The sequence below is a fragment of the Narcine bancroftii genome, chromosome 6 (assembly GCF_036971445.1).
Source record: "Narcine bancroftii isolate sNarBan1 chromosome 6, sNarBan1.hap1, whole genome shotgun sequence".
Lineage (NCBI taxonomy): Eukaryota > Metazoa > Chordata > Chondrichthyes > Torpediniformes > Narcinidae > Narcine > Narcine bancroftii.
This window is the reverse complement of record NC_091474.1, coordinates 162,510,604-162,529,469: the sequence shown is the minus strand read 5'-3', so window position 1 is coordinate 162,529,469 and position 18,866 is coordinate 162,510,604. Positions and strand designations below refer to the sequence as shown.

At 41.7% G+C, this 18,866-nt stretch overlaps 1 protein-coding gene across 10 annotated transcripts in view; it reads left to right on the top strand.

Annotated features, from left to right (window-relative positions):
* The window catches only part of dtnba (dystrobrevin, beta a), a 493,032-nt gene that overhangs the window by 121,317 nt on the left and 352,849 nt on the right, over positions 1-18,866 (top strand). For all 10 annotated transcript variants that reach the window (XR_011340480.1, XR_011340479.1, XM_069886546.1 and 7 more), the window contains exons 9-10: positions 3,012-3,117; positions 6,228-6,394. Coding sequence is in view for 8 of the 10 variants with exons in the window: in XM_069886546.1 (XP_069742647.1) it covers positions 3,012-3,117; positions 6,228-6,394 (273 nt within the window). In the remaining 2 variants the exon portion in view is untranslated. The remainder of the gene's footprint in view (positions 1-3,011; positions 3,118-6,227; positions 6,395-18,866) is intronic.

Genomic DNA, 18,866 nt, shown 5'->3' with positions numbered 1-18,866 from the left:
TAGAGAAAGAGAAAGAGAAGATAGTCCTAGTAGAGTCACTGAATGTTCATAGATTCACCTCCAGCACTCCCTCGGCCTCCGCAGCAGACTGTCTTCAGTCCAAAGCCATCAGCAACCCGAGCTGCAGATCTAAATCTCCGACATCGGGATGCCTCCAGTGCCCTCGGCACCCTCTTGCATCATGGTTCCGATACCTAGTACCCCTTCAGCCAGTCTCCAGCAGTCCACTGGCAGGTGTGAATCCCTTGACCTCGTGGCCTATGTAGGTTCCTTGCTTCAAGTCAACCAGCCCCCTTGTGTGTTTTTCCACCTCAGAGCCCCTCACTGGTCCGCTGCCGTGGTCACCGTCCCGTGGGTCATCTCCTCTGTTTCTCTTTCTCACATGGGGGTCAATCTCCCCGTTTTCTAGTGCGTTGCACCGTTCCTCAGCTTCTCCGGAGACTAAATCCTCGAGGCTGGTCTCGATCATAGATATCACCATCTTGTGCCCAGTCTTCGTGACTGTAGGATGTTAAAATAAACTTTGAAGAGGCCATTGAAAGCATGCATGGAGCCAATGGCAGCCGGGCTGGGCGGTTGGACTCTGCAGTGGAGTGCAATGTCTCTGCTCTCCCTGGTCCACCCGAGTGGCAGCTCCAGTGCATTAAATTCAATTCAATTGATTGAAAGCATTTGAAAACAAGTGGATTTTTTTTTCATTTTCTGTAGTTAAATGACAGAAATCAAAATTCTATTATGAACAAATGAATAAATAATGTCTGCTGTTGTGTATTTGTGTGGATTTGGAAGCAAGTTATAAATTCCTCTTGTGCTTTTGAACAGGACCAATGATCAAACATGACCAGAAGAGCTGGTCCATTTGAAGAACTGGTGTTCCTTACATCTGATTAAATTCTGAGTAATGGAAATGAATATCAAATCTGAGCCTTTGCCAAGTTTTTATATTTCCACAAGAGGGCAATATTACCTGTACTACTCCGTCAGAAGAACAGATTCTTGCATGATTGTTTTTCTCTGTTATCTCAGTTCCCTCTTGAAAAGCTGCTATGTCAAAATGTCAGGAACAACTTGTCACCCTGAGTTCCTCCAGTGAGCTCCTCTTTTACCTTCAAGGTTAGGGTGTCTACACCAATCATCACGGCATTTCTTCCACTGTCTCCTCAGTCAAAATCACTTCTTTGACCAAGCATCTCGTCATCTGTTAGCTATGGCTCAAAACCCATTTTGAATTGCAAATTGTTTTTCCTCTTTGAAAAATATATTCGTACAACTTATTGCTCTCTAACTGTGAAATTTCCCCCTGAAAAGTAAAATCCACAAGAACTGGCTGTGGCCTTTTTTTTTGGAATATTTTATTTAAAGTTTTCATCCATGTAATTATACATTTTAAATAAACATTACTTAATTAGATTTAAGATTACAATAGGGACTTTTAAGCTGCAGCACCTGGGTAGCCCTCCTGGGACCTAGGTGCGATTTATGGGGCAAAGGTGCAAGGGGATCGACCCATTAAATCACCAACCTGGTGATCCTGCCCCCACGATGACGCGTTGAATGACGTGCCACGCACTTACCGGGAGCGATCTTTAGATGCTGGCTAAACAACTCTGCTGTGCTGCAGTACAGCAGGCAACTGTTGTGACCACCGCTGTCAGGCAAATGGTGCAGTCATTGGAGGAGCAGCAGGATGTAAGCACTGCGCATTTTAGTCGATGCAGCCTGGTGACGCATGCATGCAAACAAGCACTGACATCACTGGAACAACCATGTTGGCCATATTTGTTTTCAAGCCACTGGTGGACGTGGCCTAGATGAGTTTAACTGGGTTCCTTGACTACCTCTGAGGTAGGTCAGGGACCCAGTTGGATTAGGACCTCACTGAATGAGTCAGACCCTTTCAAGCTGCTGCATGAGTGGGGCGCTTTCTGGGCAAATTGCCCATTTAACCCTATTTTACATGGCAGCTTGAAAGGGTCCAACCCATTCAGTGAGGTTGAACGGTATTAAATATAGTAATATGAGAAAATATAAAGAAAAAGCATAAAGATAGAAAGAATATCTCTCCTGGCGGCATGCTATCAGTCCCTGTGTGGTCCTATTGCCCCACTCTCTCCCGGCAGTCCGCTGTCGGTCCCTGTGCTGGCCCCACTGCCCTGCTCTCTCTCAGCAGCCCGCTGTTGGTCCCCGTGCTGGTCCCACTGCCCTGCTCTCTCCCGGCAGCCTGCTGTTGGTCCCTGTGCTGGCCCCACTGCCCTGCTCTCTCTCAGCAGCCCGCTGTTGGTCCCCATGCTGGTCCCACTGCCCTGCTCTCTCCCGGCAGCCTGCTGTTGGTCCCTGTGCTAGTCCCACTGTCCTGCTCTCACCCGGCGGCCTGCTGCCAGTCCCCGTGTTGGTCCTACTGCCCTGCTCTCTCCAGGTGAATATCATTTATTCTGAAATAAATTGCAGTTTCTGAAAATCAGAAGGACCTGTTAAGTGGTCATGGATTCAAAACAGGAATGTTAATAGAGAGTGGTGAAAGTATCGAGTTGGTAAAAGAAGGAGAATTGATATTTTGGGGTGCTGACAATTCTTTCCATAGACGCTGCTTGACTTGATGAGTTCTTGCAGTGTTTCTCTTTTTATTTCAGATTTACAGTTTACTTTTTTATGGACTTGAGCAGATTGAACATCATATAGTTGCTTTTGATAGGTGTGGCTTGACTTTATCTTCAAAGCAGCAGTGTTGAGGTAGAATTGAAGAAAGATGTTGAAGCAACTGGACAGAATTAAAGTTTGGATGGTGCAATGATTTTGGAGCACGGGGATTGGACTATTGATTCAAAAGGACAAGACAGTGGTGCAGCTAATGGAACCAGTGCCTAACAGTTCCAGTGTTGATTCAGGAGCCATCTTGACACTAGCATTGAAAGTGTGGAATTTGTGCCTTCTGCCTGTGACTGTGGGTTTCATGCACATCCATCCAATAGATCAAATTGCATGGAACTAATAGTTCTATTCTATATTTTCAGAAAAAAATTACCTTGAATATGTTTTTGGATACAATGATGGCTGACCCTCCTCCACAGTGCCTGGTCTGGTTACCACTGATGCATCGGCTTGCCAATGTGGAAAATGGTAGGTTCTGGCAATTGAACTGAATTTCTACCAATCAACTGTACTTGGACCTGAGGGAGGGCGATGAATCAAATAGTTGGCAGTCCACCAGCAACTTCCCAAGGACAGTGAATGTTGGTCTTGCAGGTGGTACCCACGCACTAAAATTGAAATAACTAAAAATAGTCTGCAAATTCTCGAACAGGCCATATATCAGCAGCTTGACCACCATGCACAATTCATGTGGCGTTGACTGCAAAATCCATCCAAAACGATGTGATACTGATCAATCATTTAATATGTTTCTTTTGACATCTTTACGTAATAGAAACCACATGAGCTTTGGAATTTGGAGCAGGAGGAAACGACACAAGATCAATTTCACTTTCTCGTCCTTTCCTGTTAAACTTTCAACCACTTTGCTTATCAAGTGTCTCTCCATGTCTGTCTTAAAAAAAATTCTGAGACTTGCTTTCTGCTGCCTTTCGAGGCAACTGTTTTACAAGGGAAAAATCTTACCTCATCTCTTTCTTAAATGGATAAACCCATCACCCTGTTTTGAAGGAAACAGTCCTTCAATCTATCCTTGCTACTGTGATCTCTCATCCAAGCAAACATTCCTGCAAATCTTTTAAGGACAATTTCCAACACCCCTACATCCTTCATTTCTTCTAGTGACAAGAATTCAAAACAGTACTCCAGATGAGGTGAGATCAGTCCTTTATAAAGGTTCAAGACAACTTCATTATTTTCATACAAAGGACATTCTCTTTGGAAATAGTATTTGCTGTTAACCTACACTATTCCTTGTTTCACCTTGGTGTTAACCAAAATTGGTTTGATAATTGTGCCATAATGAAGCCCTAAAAGCCAGTTTCCAGATTAGGTCAGTTAACAGTGACAAGCTTGACAATTATGAACTGTCTCACCACTAACATTTAATACTGGCATATATTATTTTTGAAGGTTGAATTTGTTAAAGATGTCAATCCAAATAAATAAAAAAGAAAAAACATTTACTCTTGGACTTCCAGAACATTAAATTTTCTCAGGTTGGAAATGTAGCTTCTATTTTATGCATAATAAAATCTGACAAGCTTCATTGAGTTTATTATCTGGTAAAACTCCTTTGAGATTATAGGTTGATGGACAATCACTGACCAAGATATCATGGCAAAGTTGTTTTTTAAGCATGATTGCCTGCAAGTAAAACAGCAAAAGTTGTAGGATCTACAAGAACAAAACACCACAGAAGGGGACATAGCTTTATCTCATCTAGCTAAAGACAGCAGATAATGGTGCAAGCGTCAGAAAATGGAGTCTTAAGATCGCTTAAATACTGGTTGCAGTGTTTTTTTTATTTTAATAAGTTGGTCTGAATATGGACAGTGTCGTGGTTTGAACAACCATTAGTGTACAGTATGCTGAAGAAGATTGAAAAGAGGGTTGGTGCGAGAACACAGCCTTGCTTCACGCCATTGTTAATGGAGAAGGGTTCAGAGAGCTCATAACCAAGCCATGAAAGACCCCAACAATGAAGACGCTGTTTACATCCGGTACCGCACGGATGGCAGTCTCTTCAATCTGAGGCGCCTGCAAGCTCACACCAAGACACAAGAGAAACTTGTCCGTGAACTACTCTTTGCAGATGATGCCGCTTTAGTTGCCCATTCAGAGCCAGCTCTTCAGCGCTTGACGTCCTGCTTTGCGGAAACTGCCAAAATGTTTGGCCTGGAAGTCAGCCTGAAGAAAACTGAGGTCCTCCATCAGCCAGCTCCCCACCATGACTACCAGCCCCCCCACATCTCCATCGGGCACACAAAACTCAAAACGGTCAACCAGTTTACCTATCTCGGCTGCACCATTTCATCAGATGCAAGGATCGACAATGAGATAGACAACAGACTCGCCAAGGCAAATAGCGCCTTTGGAAGACTACACAAAAGAGTCTGGAAAAACAACCAACTGAAAAACCTCACAAAGATAAGCGTATACAGAGCCGTTGTCATACCCACACTCCTGTTCGGCTCCGAATCATGGGTCCTCTACCGGCACCACCTACGGCTCCTAGAACGCTTCCACCAGCGTTGTCTCCGCTCCATCCTCAACATCCATTGGAGCGCTCACACCCCTAACGTCGAGGTACTCGAGATGGCAGAGGTCGACAGCATCGAGTCCACGCTGCTGAAGATCCAGCTGCGCTGGATGGGTCACGTCTCCAGAATGGAGGACCATCGCCTTCCCAAGATCGTATTATATGGCGAGCTCTCCACTGGCCACCGTGACAGAGGTGCACCAAAGAAAAGGTACAAGGACTGCCTAAAGAAATCTCTTGGTGCCTGCCACATTGACCACCGCCAGTGGGCTGATAACGCCTCAAACCGTGCATCTTGGCGCCTCACAGTTTGGCGGGCAGCAGCCTCCTTTGAAGAAGACCGCAGAGCCCACCTCACTGACAAAAGGCAAAGGAGGAAAAACCCAACACCCAACCCCAACCAACCAATTTTCCCTTGCAACCGCTGCAATCGTGTCTGCCTGTCCCGCATCGGACTGGTCAGCCACAAACGAGCCTGCAGCTGACGTGGACTTTTTACCCCCTCCATAAATCTTCGTCCGCGAAGCCAAGCCAAAGAAAGAGTGTACAGTATGATTTTCCATTTGTTCCATATCTGTGAGGGACATAATTCCTGATGGTAAACATTTTTTGATTGTCTAAGCTGTGCAGTCACTGGGTTGTCCTTCGTGCACACTATTTCACTCTATTACTTTTATAACTTGTTTGACCTAATCTCAAAGAACTGATAATTAATTAAAAAAATGAATGTTTTAATTTAAAGCACTTACTTCAAACTTACTACAATTAATTCCAAAATTGACCACTATTAAAATGCAAATTAGGCTTTGGGGAAGTGCCTTGTGGTGTTCAGCTGGACACTTATTGTGGTTTATTTTGGGAATCAATTCTGTCCTTAATACACAATCAAGTAAACTATAAAATAGCAGATGTTATAGTTTCAATTGTAGACCATTTTGAATCCCTGCATTTGAAAAGGCTTATGGTGAAGCAACTGAAAAATAATTTTGGATGGGACCAATTTGCATTTGATACAATTTTCTTTCTTTTCCTGTAGTCTTCCATCCAGTGGAATGTTCATATTGTCGCAGTGAGAGTATGATGGGTTTCCGTTACCGCTGTCAGCAATGCCATAACTATCAGCTTTGTCAGACTTGCTTTTGGCGGGGTTATGCCAGTGGCTCCCACAGCAATCAACATCAAATGAAGGAGCACTCCTCTTGGGTGAGTCAAAGGACGTATGAAATATGCAAAAGTTTGCTTCATCGTGGAATTTATTTTGTTTTCAAATATTCAACTAAGAAAAATGTACATATTATGTGCCCACAGGCTAACTGTTGCTTTTTTAAAAAATCACTATGTAGTTCTCTGTTCACAGTTTGTGAGATTTTTCTTTCCTTCAGCCTGGCATTCTTTTTTCATCCTTCAGCTACATTTACTTCTTGTGCTTTTCCTATTTTGCAGTTCGCTCACAATTTAATTAGACTTGACACTTCACAGTGGTTTCCAAGAAGTCCTTATCTCAATTTAGTTACATTGGCCCATGGGCTCCCACTTATTATCATTTATAGATGTGGAAACTCTCATGACTGTGAAACTCGTCACTTGCCCACACAAAAATATCCCCTCATTTTGTCCGATTTCATTGATGCACAGTGTTTAAAGATAGTCTCAAAATCATTCCACGAAAAAATGGCACAGTGTAACTTTGTTTTGCTTCAAGCCTTTTTTTTTCTGCTGAGTTTTATTTGTTCTTTTTTCTTTCATGACGAGTTATCCCAGCCATCAGTTATCATTGTGAAGTATGTTGCCTTTTTGGAAATCCAACACATGGGTAACATTTCTTTGTTTCCATGAGATAAGTTAAATATAATTCCTTGCATCTGAATCTTTATTGTTGTCGTCAGTTGATCAAACACGTTCACAGAGCAAAGCACAACAATCAGGGAAGAATATGGTTACATCAGAATATGCAAACAAGGGTAGTAACCATGGAGCACAGCTTTTAATTAAAAGATCATGAAACTCAGACTGCATTTACAAATCATCCCTATGGGTGTCTTTTATTTTGATTGATAAAGGCCTTCATTACACTGCAAATTTTTAAGCAATTATTTTTATTCCCCAGCAACTTGAGAAAAACTGCAGACATAGTATTAACAGTGCTTATGCCTGATTGATTCCTGAAACAGCAGGGCTATTTATGAAAAGTTTTTAATGAGTAAGAAAAGGTTGGACAGGTATATGGATGAGAAGAAGATGGAGGGTTATGGGCATTGTGCAGGGAGGTGGGACTAGAGAGGGGTGTTTGGTTCAGTGCGAACTAGAAGGGCCTAATGGCCTGTTTCCGTGCTGTCAATTGTTATATGTTAAGTACTTACTTCTCTTCACTTCACTAGAATGTAAAGTGATAATTTCATATTTTATGTTTTCTCATGTTTGATGATGTTGGAGGTCATTTGGCTAATCAAGTCCACGTGAGCTCTTGGTGCAATCCAAACAATCCCATTTCCACAGTTATCTCTTGTAATCTCTTTCCATCCAAGCAACATCTTGTTAAATCTCCTCTGCACCCTCTCCAGTGTGATCACATTCTTGAATATGGTGACCAGAATTGCCCACAGTACTTCAGCTGTGGCTTAATGTTTTCAGTCATTAGACCAAAACTTATTTTCACTGATATTTAGCTATTGACAGAGAGTAGCTAAGCTAATGAAAGGATTCTCTCATGTCTTTCTGAATGGGCTATTCTACTGGCACGACCATCTTTAGGGTTTGTTGGTGTAAGGTAAAACATCATGAGATGGGAATGTGTAGGGAGTTACCCTGTACAGGGCAGTAACAAGAAGGGGAGGTGTCCTTGTACTCCTGTTAGGTAAAACATCATGAGATGGGACCGGAGAAGGAGTCACCCAGTACTAAGGAGTAACAGAATGCATCCTTGTACTTACAAGATAAGAGAGACATTGATGGATTGAGAGGCAGGAAGCTAGCAGGGAAAGGATAGCAACAGTTTTAGTCATTGGACAAGTAATGATATGATGATGTTCTAAGCATGTATCCAAGGGTATAAAAAATCACCATTTTGCTGATAACGGCAGAATGCATTCTCCGACTAACTTTGTTAGTCGCAAGTGTTACAATCCGGTAATAAAGAACAAAGAACCCTGATTTCGACTCAGCCTGGTGTTTGTCTCACTCATTCATGAACAAAGCAGACCTAACATTGGTCATGAACACAAAAGCCATTATCTTGCTGAGGCAATCCTTCCAATCCTCGTTAGCACTAAAACAGGCCTTTCCCTCACAACAGACCTTCCTTTCTCACAGTTGTCAGGCCAGAGCTCACCTGGCCTTCCCCAGTTCCACCACGCATTCTAAATTAATTTGAAAAGGCTTTTTTCTCACCGTGAATAGAATTTGTCCAGTTAGCTTCTTTTAGAAAAGAGTGGTGCATTGCAGGAAACTGTTTGATATCTGTCCGTCATTGTGATTTAGCAAGTGCAAACATCATACATTTTGAAATTTGAACATTTTCTAATGTCTTAGATTGCAATTAAAAAAGCTTCTTTCTCATCTTTATTCTTTGGGCTGTGTGCATGGGTGGGGGCTGAGTGAGTGGGTGGGGGCTGAGTGAGTGGGTGGGGGCTGAGTGAGTGGGTGGGGGCTGAGTGAGTGGGTGGGGGCTGAGTGAGTGGGTGGGGGCTGAGTGGGTGGGTGGGGGCTGAGTGGGTGGGTGGGGGCTGAGTGGGTGGGTGGGGGCTGAGTGGGTGGGTGGGGGCTGAGTGGGTGGGTGGGTGAAAAGGAGTATGAAGAAGAAAGCTCTTTCAGTTTTGACAAGCGAGAAGTTTCCTAATTTGAGAGGGAAGTCTATTGGGAACGAATAAATTTGAGGAAAGTTGCCAGAATATGGCTTCATTCAGTAGCAAGTTCACTGTGTTAATAACCTGTACATTTCTGTAGACATTTTATTTCATGACTATTATTGAAGCACACTCTTCAAGGGATGATGGCAATACAGGAGGGTGCAGTTCCTTAAAACCTGTGCAAGCCAACTTGCTGGAGTTTTTGTGGACATTTTCAATCTCTTGCTATCCATCCTATTGGTGCCCAAGAAGGGTAAGGAAACCTGCCTCTCTGTCAATGATCGACAGTGATGAAGTTCTTTGAGAGGTTCGTTATGGAGTGAATAAACTCCTGCCTCAGGTTGGACTTGCAGTCACTCCAGCTCATCTATCATCACAATAGGTCAATGGCAGATGCCATGTTGTTGACCCTCCACTCTGAATTAGATCATCTGGACCACTGAAGCACCTATGTTTGGTTATTATTCATTGACTACAGCCTGGCAATTCAATGCCATCATATCAGCAAAACTCACGACCAAGCTAAAGGACCTGGAATCCTGTCTATGCCTCTGCAATGGGATCCTCAGCTTCCTCATGGGCAGACCCTATCAGTAATCTGGATTGTCAACATTACCTTCTTCACATTGACCTTCAACACAGGGGCATCCAAAGGCTTCTTGTGCTCTACTTTTGGACTACTATTCCTTGTGCTCAGTGTACTCTATTCCTTGCTCACCCATGACTGTGCAGCCAAGTTCACTTCCAAGTCAATCTACAAATTTCCTGATGACCACCATTATGAGCAGAATAACTGGAAATGATGAGGCAGAATGCAGGACGGAGATTAAGAATCTGGTTGGTTGGTGCCAGAACCACAATGTACGTCTCAATGTGACCAAGAAGCTTATTGTTGATTTTTTTTTTGGGGTGTTCCATGGAATCCATATTTCAGAAGACCTTTCCTGGAGCCATCACATTGAGGCAACTGTGCCTCTACATTCTAAAGAGTCTGAGGAGATCTTTAGATCTGTCAAACCTCCACAAATATACAATAGAAAGTATGCCGACTAGTTGCATCACAGTCTGGTTTGGCAGTAAAAGTGCCAGAAATGCAGAAGGCTGAAGGATGTAGCAAACATCGCCTTCTCCATCTCAGGCTCTGACCTCCATCCATTGGACACAAATATGTGAGGTGCTGCCTCATAAAGGCAGCCAACGTCATGAAGCAGCCCCATCTTCCTGGCCACAACCTCTTCTCACTACTACCACTGGGTCAGATGCCTGATGAACAGCATCTCGAGATTCAAGTACAGTTTCTTTCCAACATCGATGAGGTTCTTGAGCCTCCCCTTGGTTCAAGAATCATGGACTGTCTGCACTATTGCAAGTCACTTTTTTGCATGAGTGAATATTTATTATCCATCTTGTGTATTTATTGTCTTTTTCAATTAAATTTAATTATTTAAATATGACACTCTTTCTTTATAAGTATCTGCTCAGCTGCAGCAAGTAAGAATTTTGGGGATATGTGTATTACAATAAGCTCATTCTCTCAGCAGTTAGTGTGCTGTTGTAGAATTTGAGGGACCCATATTTGATCCTGACCTTGTTTGTTGTCTGTGTGGGTTTCATTTTTTGTTTGTGAAGCGCTGATTTCCTCTGGGGGCTCTGGTATCCTCCCACCATCTGAGGATTTGCTGGTATAGGTTGATGGGGGGGTGGAAATAATAACTACTAAGCAGGAGATGAAGAACATGGTGAGAAATAATATGTTCTCATGGTGTAGGAAAATTAAGATGGGTGGAACGAAATGAGATTGCTTTCCTTGCATTGACACTGGCCAGAAAGTGCATAGCAGTTACCTGGAAGTCCGACTCCTGCCTGAGCATTGCACGCTGGAGCACAGAAATGAAAAGCTGTGTTCCCCTGGAGAAAATTACTTCCAACTTTTAAAAAAAGTATGATACTTTAAAAAAATTTTTAAAATTGGCAACCATACTTAAATTCCATCGAAGCATGACTATAGTGTGGACCATTGTGCCTCACCGCTCTACCTTTCCCATCTATTCCTATTGGGTGGGGTGTGGGGTGGGGGGGGTGAAGGTACATCCCATCCCAATCAGGTAAAGTCAAGAAAAGAAAGCAGCCTGAGCTCTGGCTGCTTTGCCGTGACAAATCCTTGATATTTGTTTCACACCTTTGTCGTGAGTGTCTTCAATATCATGTGTAACTGTGGTTACTGAAGTGTTAAATGTTTGATGGAAAGAGCTTGAACTCTGCAGAAAATTTTGTATGGAATTGATAATTGTATATAATAGTCAATCCTGATACTGTTAATATTGTCACTGTTAATGTTGATAATTGTTTGGAAAATCATAAATAAATTATACAAAAAAAAAGATTGCTCTCCTCAGAGCTGTCATTGACCTGATGTCCTCCAGTATAAGGTCAGATGAGGAATACTAAAGAAGGAATTTGCATGGCACATGGTATATATCAAGATTTTTGAAAGTGTTTCATGGGTAGCAAATGCAAAAATCACAAAAATATACTTTTTGAGAATTGAGGAAGATAAAAACCATGATAATAGTTTGAAGAAAATCAAATTTTGGAAAGGCGAAAATAGTAATTTGGAAATAATACTCCAAACAAAAATTGAGAATGTCAGTCAAAAATATTTGGACTGATTCCAAACTAAAATCTGCCAAACTAAAGAGCAAATCATACTGTGGAATAATCAGAACATAAAGAATGAACTGGGGAGGAAAACAAGACATAAAGAGACTAAAATGATCAGGAGACAAATCAGAAAAATAAATAGGAAAGTTAATTAGGCAGATGAAGAACATAAAACATGATAGTAAAATAGTCTTTCATATGAAATGGAAGTTGGGATGCAACTTGCGCAATCAATGAATGGGGAGAATAAAATCGCAGCATTCCAAATGGCAAAAATATTGTCATTATTGACTTTAATGAGTTGAATTATGTAGTATTAACATAACAGCATAGTTTTTTAATGTTTCTCATTTATTGAAATGCTGTTATGAAGACTGTATGGAGAGTGGAAGATAGCCAATATGAAGGGAAGGGGAAAGCAGAAGCGACTGGAGTCCCCTGACCCCTAAATTGTCCCTCCCCCTCTATTAATACTAAAAAATCATCCCTCTATACACTCACTCCTAATGCAGAATCTCAATCTGAAATGTTGGCAATTCCTCTCCCTCGACAGATGCTGCTTGACTTGTTGACTCCCCCTACACCCCGCAGTTGGTTTGTTCCACTCTGTATTCAATCCAAAATGGTCACTGAGAAATCAAGTCAAGAATTCAGGAGAAACTTCTTTAATCTCACTTCGCAGAGGGTGGTTGAGTTGTGTACCACTTCAGGAGAGCCGAATTCATCAGATTAGAGACAAGAAAATAGATGGACATGTTGATGAAATTAGATGCTACATGATGATAAGAAGCTCAAGCTGAGTTCCTGCAAATATGGTTCAAATGCGTTGTCTTTTGTATGTCATTCATTTTGATACATGGCCATTTATTTTGTAGGAATGTCAGGCCTCAAGCAGTCATGTGATAAATGACCAGTTGATCTATTCAAAATTTGTTTGAGATGACTGTTGTTAGTACGGCCAGGAGAACCAATCTGTATCATGTCACTCCAAGGGGATTTTTGTATTCATGTCAACAGGAAAACATAGCAGCAGTTAATTTTCACAAGGTCTTTCTCAATGAAGTGCAGTGAACTGCTGAGTTAGCATATCTCATAGTCTTGAATGTTTTTGTCCAGCGATCTAAGCTGACGTCCATCAGTGGCATTGTGTTAATGTCGATATTAATTGAAGGATTGTTGTTTAATTCAGTTGACATAGATATGAAATGATTTAAATGCAAGAAGCATCTGATTGTGTTCCACAATGAAACTCAATTAAATAAGTTAAAACAAAAATGCACAATGAGAATTTTTCTCAGCATTTTGTCTGCTCCTTGCCAATAGATGGTGTTGAATGAACAGTTTAAAATGGATATTTTCAAAATTGATTATGGCCTTTTTTATATTTTGGTTAATTATAATCCAGTTTTCAAAAACCAATTTTGCAGGTCAATTGCCATTTGAATACATAATTTGGGTCAATCATTAGGTCCTTTTATAGTGGAAAAAAAATTGTAACTGTAAAGGTGGATATTCTCTGACCTCACGTCGCTGAACCTACCTCCTTAAATCCTCCGTGCGTGTCTCCAAGACACCGAACCTGATCCTTCCTTAGACTGGTGTTACGGAGTCTGGAGGACCCCAAAAACCTGCAGCAATAGATTTGCTCTACAACACAGGGTTACTTAAACAAAAGTAGTTTTTAATTATATTTGAACAAGGAAACAGAATTAAACTTTAACTTATTACTTAACCCCCCCCCCCCCAATACTAAGTGCAGGTGTGTGTAATGTATATTTAAGATTAGAAAAGTTCTTTGGATCTCAGTCTAATCTCACTGGTTGCAGGCAATTCTTGCACTGTGCACAGAAGTTAGCATTAACAAAGTTCACCAGTCTTAACAGGCAAATGATCACCACTCAGGTAGGGTTCTTGCTGGTTTTTCAGAGAGAGATTCCTTTTCTAGGACATGTGCAATGGATTCCTTCTCAATCAGTCTGCTGACGAAACTTGCCCCCTTCAGGGTTCCCCAGATGATCCTCTTTCTTTCAAGTCACCTTTCACATGGCCAGTCTTCTCCTTCGACCAAGCAGCCTTCCAAAGTTTGCCAGCTTTGTCCTTCTGGAAATAATTTCTGTGACTCCTCTCTCTGTTTCATACCCTCCCTCTCTGAGAGCAAAACTCTTCTCTGCTGCCTGCAAAGATCACATGCTCTCCCAGGCAAGCTGCTGTCGATACTTTGTTGCCTCTTGCAAAAAGCATTCTGCAAAAGTCTTGCAAATATTGTGTGCAACCTGCTCTAACAATTCCTCCCAAACCACCTCTAAATACTCTTTCATACTGGTCACTCAGGTGGAGCAGAGAGCTCCGCCTTGCTCCATAAATCTGCTGCTGCTGCAAGCGGCTGGCTTGGGGTTTGGTGGGGGGGGGGGGTGTGACTGATGATGTCGTGATGACTCTATCAGCCTGTGACCCAGTCATTGTAGCAGTTACACAGCATAAATGCTTGAGATCAGAGTCCCTCAGCATGCTGGAGGAGCAGCACTGAGCAGAAGAAGGATCAATAGTCATTTTCGTTACCCATAATCCCCCACTCAGCAGGAAATGCTCTTTCCCAGACCAGTTCCAGCTGCATGGGGGAATATGGGTAACTAAGATAGCCATTGCTCACAGCGTATGTTTGCTCTCATGTTGATGAGCGGCGCTACGGCACCAGTTGCCCTGCTTCCATTGGCTCTGCTCTTAATAAAAGCTAAATTGCTGCAGGATTTAGGCATTCTCTATAAAAAGGAAAGTGCACATTTTTCTCCGCTGATGGAGCCGGCCTCAAAGTGACGGTGCCCTTCCTAAAAATACTCATTTTCTGATGGATCAATGACCCACTTTCTCCATTAGGCTCCATTAGAACATTGTCACCTCAATTCTCCATTAGGCTCCATTAGAACATTCTTCAATGTTCATGTGATCTTTCAGCTGCTGGTTCTGGTAGCACATTCCTCAGTTTCTCAACCTTTTATGTGGAAATAAAATGTTAACCTGGCTGCCTCAAGCCCCATATTTTGCTTTGTTTCCTTTACATTGGACCTCTTAACCACGAATAGCATGCGTCTATCTGCTCTGACTTGTCCATTCGTGATGAAAAGAACCTCTTTGATTTCTGTCTTTTCAGGTTTAATGAAAAGTTAACTCTCCCCTGCTCTCAACTGATTTTGACTGAGTTGCTGAATATTTCCAGCAGACCCTTTTTAAAAAAAAAATTCCTCTTAATGCCGAGAGTTCCTTTCACTTGGTATTTCTTCAATTCACGGAGGGCACTGTCCCATCTCCGTGCCGCAACGACATCTTACAGTTTTTTTAAAAAAAAGTACTGCATTTTCTATTCCATTTGATCTTTATGTTTCGTTTTGATTGTCACCTTCACATGTTTTTTTTAAATTATTCTCTCGTCTCCAAGGTTTACGTGTCTTTTGAATTCAACATACAACCCCTCCTTTCTCATCCCTCTGCTCTCTTGCTATTTGCATTCTAGACATTGGTTACTGTTGTGTAGATTTATTGCGGGATGGTGCATGGATGTAACATGCAGTGATTTGTCTTGTAGATGTCTGAGAATCTCAACTATCATTTCCTTGAATAATAAATTGCGCAGATTATTTTTCTCCATTTCCTACAAATTCTATAATTTCAATTCTTGTTTTATGTGATAAAATAGTTGTACTTTCACTTTATTTCCTTCCTTGTGGAGCTGCAGAACCAATAGCAGAGTGTGAATACCTTCACGATGGCCAGAGCAGGTGGTAAAACTCGGTAATATCATTAGAGATTGCCAGGAAAAGCTAGTTTTTCCATTGTCACCTCAATTCTGCAGCTAATAAAAAAGTAATTTCCTCTAAAAATAGCTCAACCCTTGCTGAAAATAAGATGTTGGATAGTCTCTTACTGGTTGAGACCGATAGGCTCAGAATATTCAGATTGGTTGCTGATTTTGTTCTGTGTTTTCATCATCCACAAATTTATATTCATATATTTGTGAATAATTCTTGCTTTCCTTTCTGCAGCATCATTCATTGTTCTTTACTGTTTGAATTATGAGGTGAATGAAATTAAGTTCATTACACCACTGTGGCAAGCAAGTCTCTCCTCGACGCTCCCCCGATTCAAACGGCACAGTTCATGGAAAGGTAGATGCAGAGCAGTGAGACTGAGGAAGAACACGCAGTGGTGAGGGTCTAAAGGCAGTTAGTTTGATGGGTTGAAATAACCTTACTTTCAGGCGAGGATTAAGAATAATCAGAACATGGATCAGTGCATGGAATTATGATGTTATGGCCATTGCAGAGACATACAGCTGCTACAAGGTCAGGATTAGCTGCTTGGTATTCTGGGATTAAGATGTTACAAAAAGTTTAGGGAGGGAGGCTAAAGTTGGGGGGAGGGTGTCATTGTTAATCAGAGAGAGCTTTACAGATGCAGAAAAGACTGATATTGTGGAGGGATTGCCAGCAGAGTCAGCAAGAGTGGGTGTTAGAAACAGGAAGGGAGCAATCACTCTGTTGTGAGTATTCTATTGACCTCCAAATAGCCAACGGGGCACACTGAGAAGCAGTTGCAAAAGCAGGTTTTGGAAAGGTGCAAAAAAAAACTGGGTTGTTGTCACAGGTGACTTTCTTCATGTCACATTTGCTCTTCACTCAGTGTAACCAATGACTTTTGGTTCAACACAATTATGTTCCAGACTTAAATTTTACATGGTTTGATATGTTGTGGTCCTTTGTCAGTGATCTCTGACTCCTCCTTTGGAAAGTGACAGACCCATTTTTCAACAGTCTGAGTCTCCATTGTGTCATGTGATCAGGGATGTATTCTAAAATGATCAGTGTGATAGGAGGGAGTTGAGCTGGTGAATAGAGTGAACATTATTGGAGAGGTTACGGAGATTGATAGTTAATAATAAATTGCTGAGGCGTTAGCTGGTTGAAAGTGTGTGAAATTTAACACAATGGTATGAAGCCATATATTTCGATAGGAAGAAATGACATTGTTGTGGGGTGTATTTGGGAGGTGAGAGATTTGGAAGTGCAGATCTTTAAAAGTGGCAAAATGTATGACAAGATCAATCTATGAAACAGTTGAATCTGGCACTTCATCATATCACAGAACTGGAAGACAGAGGGGTTATGCTGAAGGAAAACACAAAAGTCTGCAGAGCCCATGGTTGGGCCAGAGACAGATGTGCAAGGTGATTTAAAGGATAAGGAATTGCTACTTCAAAATAAAATCAAAAGATCTGGGGTTATGCTCATATTATGACATAGAAGGAAGACAGTGTACTTTTTTTGGTCAATGCCAGCTCCAAACAGTCCAATTCGCCCAGTTTGATTCCCTTGTGGCTCAACAACCCCATCAACTTCTCATATGATTATTTTTTGCCTTCCACCTAAAGCAGGGATAATTTCCATCAGACATTTCACATATTGGAAGAATCTGGATCAGCTGGGAGGAAGTCATCACAGGGGTGGAGAGTGCATTGGAAAACTCCACGTGCCCAACACCCAAAGTCAGGATTGAATCACGGTATCCACTGAACATCAGCGTGACATTTGAAAGGCTTTCATAGTCATGATGGGTTCAGATAGATAGGTAAATGGAAATGGTTCATATTTGTAGATGGCTGAAGGAATGAGAAAATGGATTTGTGGAGCAATCTTTCTTGGGATATAAGGAAGCTTATCTGTAGGCAGACCATCATTATCATTGGGGTAACGGTGGGATGTTGGTACTGACTAGATTGCTGTTCAAAGAAACAGCAGGGAAACTTGGTGCCATACTGCATCATCACTATGTTTGATTTCCACAAGCAGCTGGTGAAGAAGGAGTGTGCTGCTCATAATAGTCTTTGGCTGATGAGCTCAGAGAATTAGATTTCACAGGATTTACTTTGAAAAATATGATGCTTTGTGAATGTTGTTAGTGCAGTTACTAGAACCACATGAGGCAGCTTGCCTCAAGAAATCTGCTGTTCTAAAGCATTTGGAGCATTTTGGACCATTGTGGATGATATGACTGCAGATTGGGGTGCTGATCTTATTTGAGCAGCAGAACAAAGGTGCAGAGTGAGGCAACTGCGGTGCATTGAGGAATTCGTCCTCCACCTGGTGGTGATTGGCTAGATCATGAATCACAGGATGCATGGAGGAGAGGCACCGACATAAAGGGATTTAAACAAAGGAGTATGTCGTTTCCATCACCATCCAGATTTGCTTTTTTTCGTGCTTCTAAAAAAAAACGGATTGTGTGTGACACAAACTTATCCATTCTATATTTTCCGTTGACCTTGCAAGCAGCAGATCTGCTGAATTGATGCCTTGATTTCTTTGGGTAGGAAGCATCTCTGCATTTTAATACTCTTTAGTCAAGGGCCAGTCAAGCTCTATGGTGAATGAAAGTCAAACTCTGCTTCTTGCTGTGTTATTGCAGGTACATCTACAAGCTAACAATGTATTTTCAACTTTACAATTGCAAATTGATTAAACATTGAGTGTGTGTGTGTGTGTGTCATGTGTAGTATGTGTTATGTCTCTGGAGTTACTTGGGAGGCTTCTTAAATAACTTAGAGATGCAAAATTCAAATAACAGAAGAGATTTTACTGACTGATGTCTTCTTCCACATCTCAGGAAACTATATATACATATATAGCACAATATACATGCAGCACAGTAACAGGCCATTTTGGCCCAGAATCCTGTGCTGCCCAATTAAATTAAATAAGACCCCCCCCCCCCAGGTACATTTTGAACGGTGGGAGGAAACTGGAGCCCCTACGGAAAACTCATGCAGACACTGGGAGAATGTACTTACTCCTTACAGACAGTGCAGGGTTCGAACCCCAATCCCGATCGCTGACGCTGTTGCAGCATTGCACTAATCACTATGTTAACTGAGCCACGTAATGTAAAAATAGTCATACAGTTCATGATAGCTTAATAATAGGGCTAATAGAATCTCACCATGAAATCTGATGACAAAAGCACCAGATAAGTGAAAATTTTCAAAAGCCAATTAAGGGTGTGGAACTTGACTTGTAATAAATACTTTAAATCAGTGGCTCTGTCAACAGCGATATTCTAAAACAGTTCTGCTGTAAAGTTGGCTTCCCATGTGCAGCAATGCAAGATATTTGTTGTTTAAA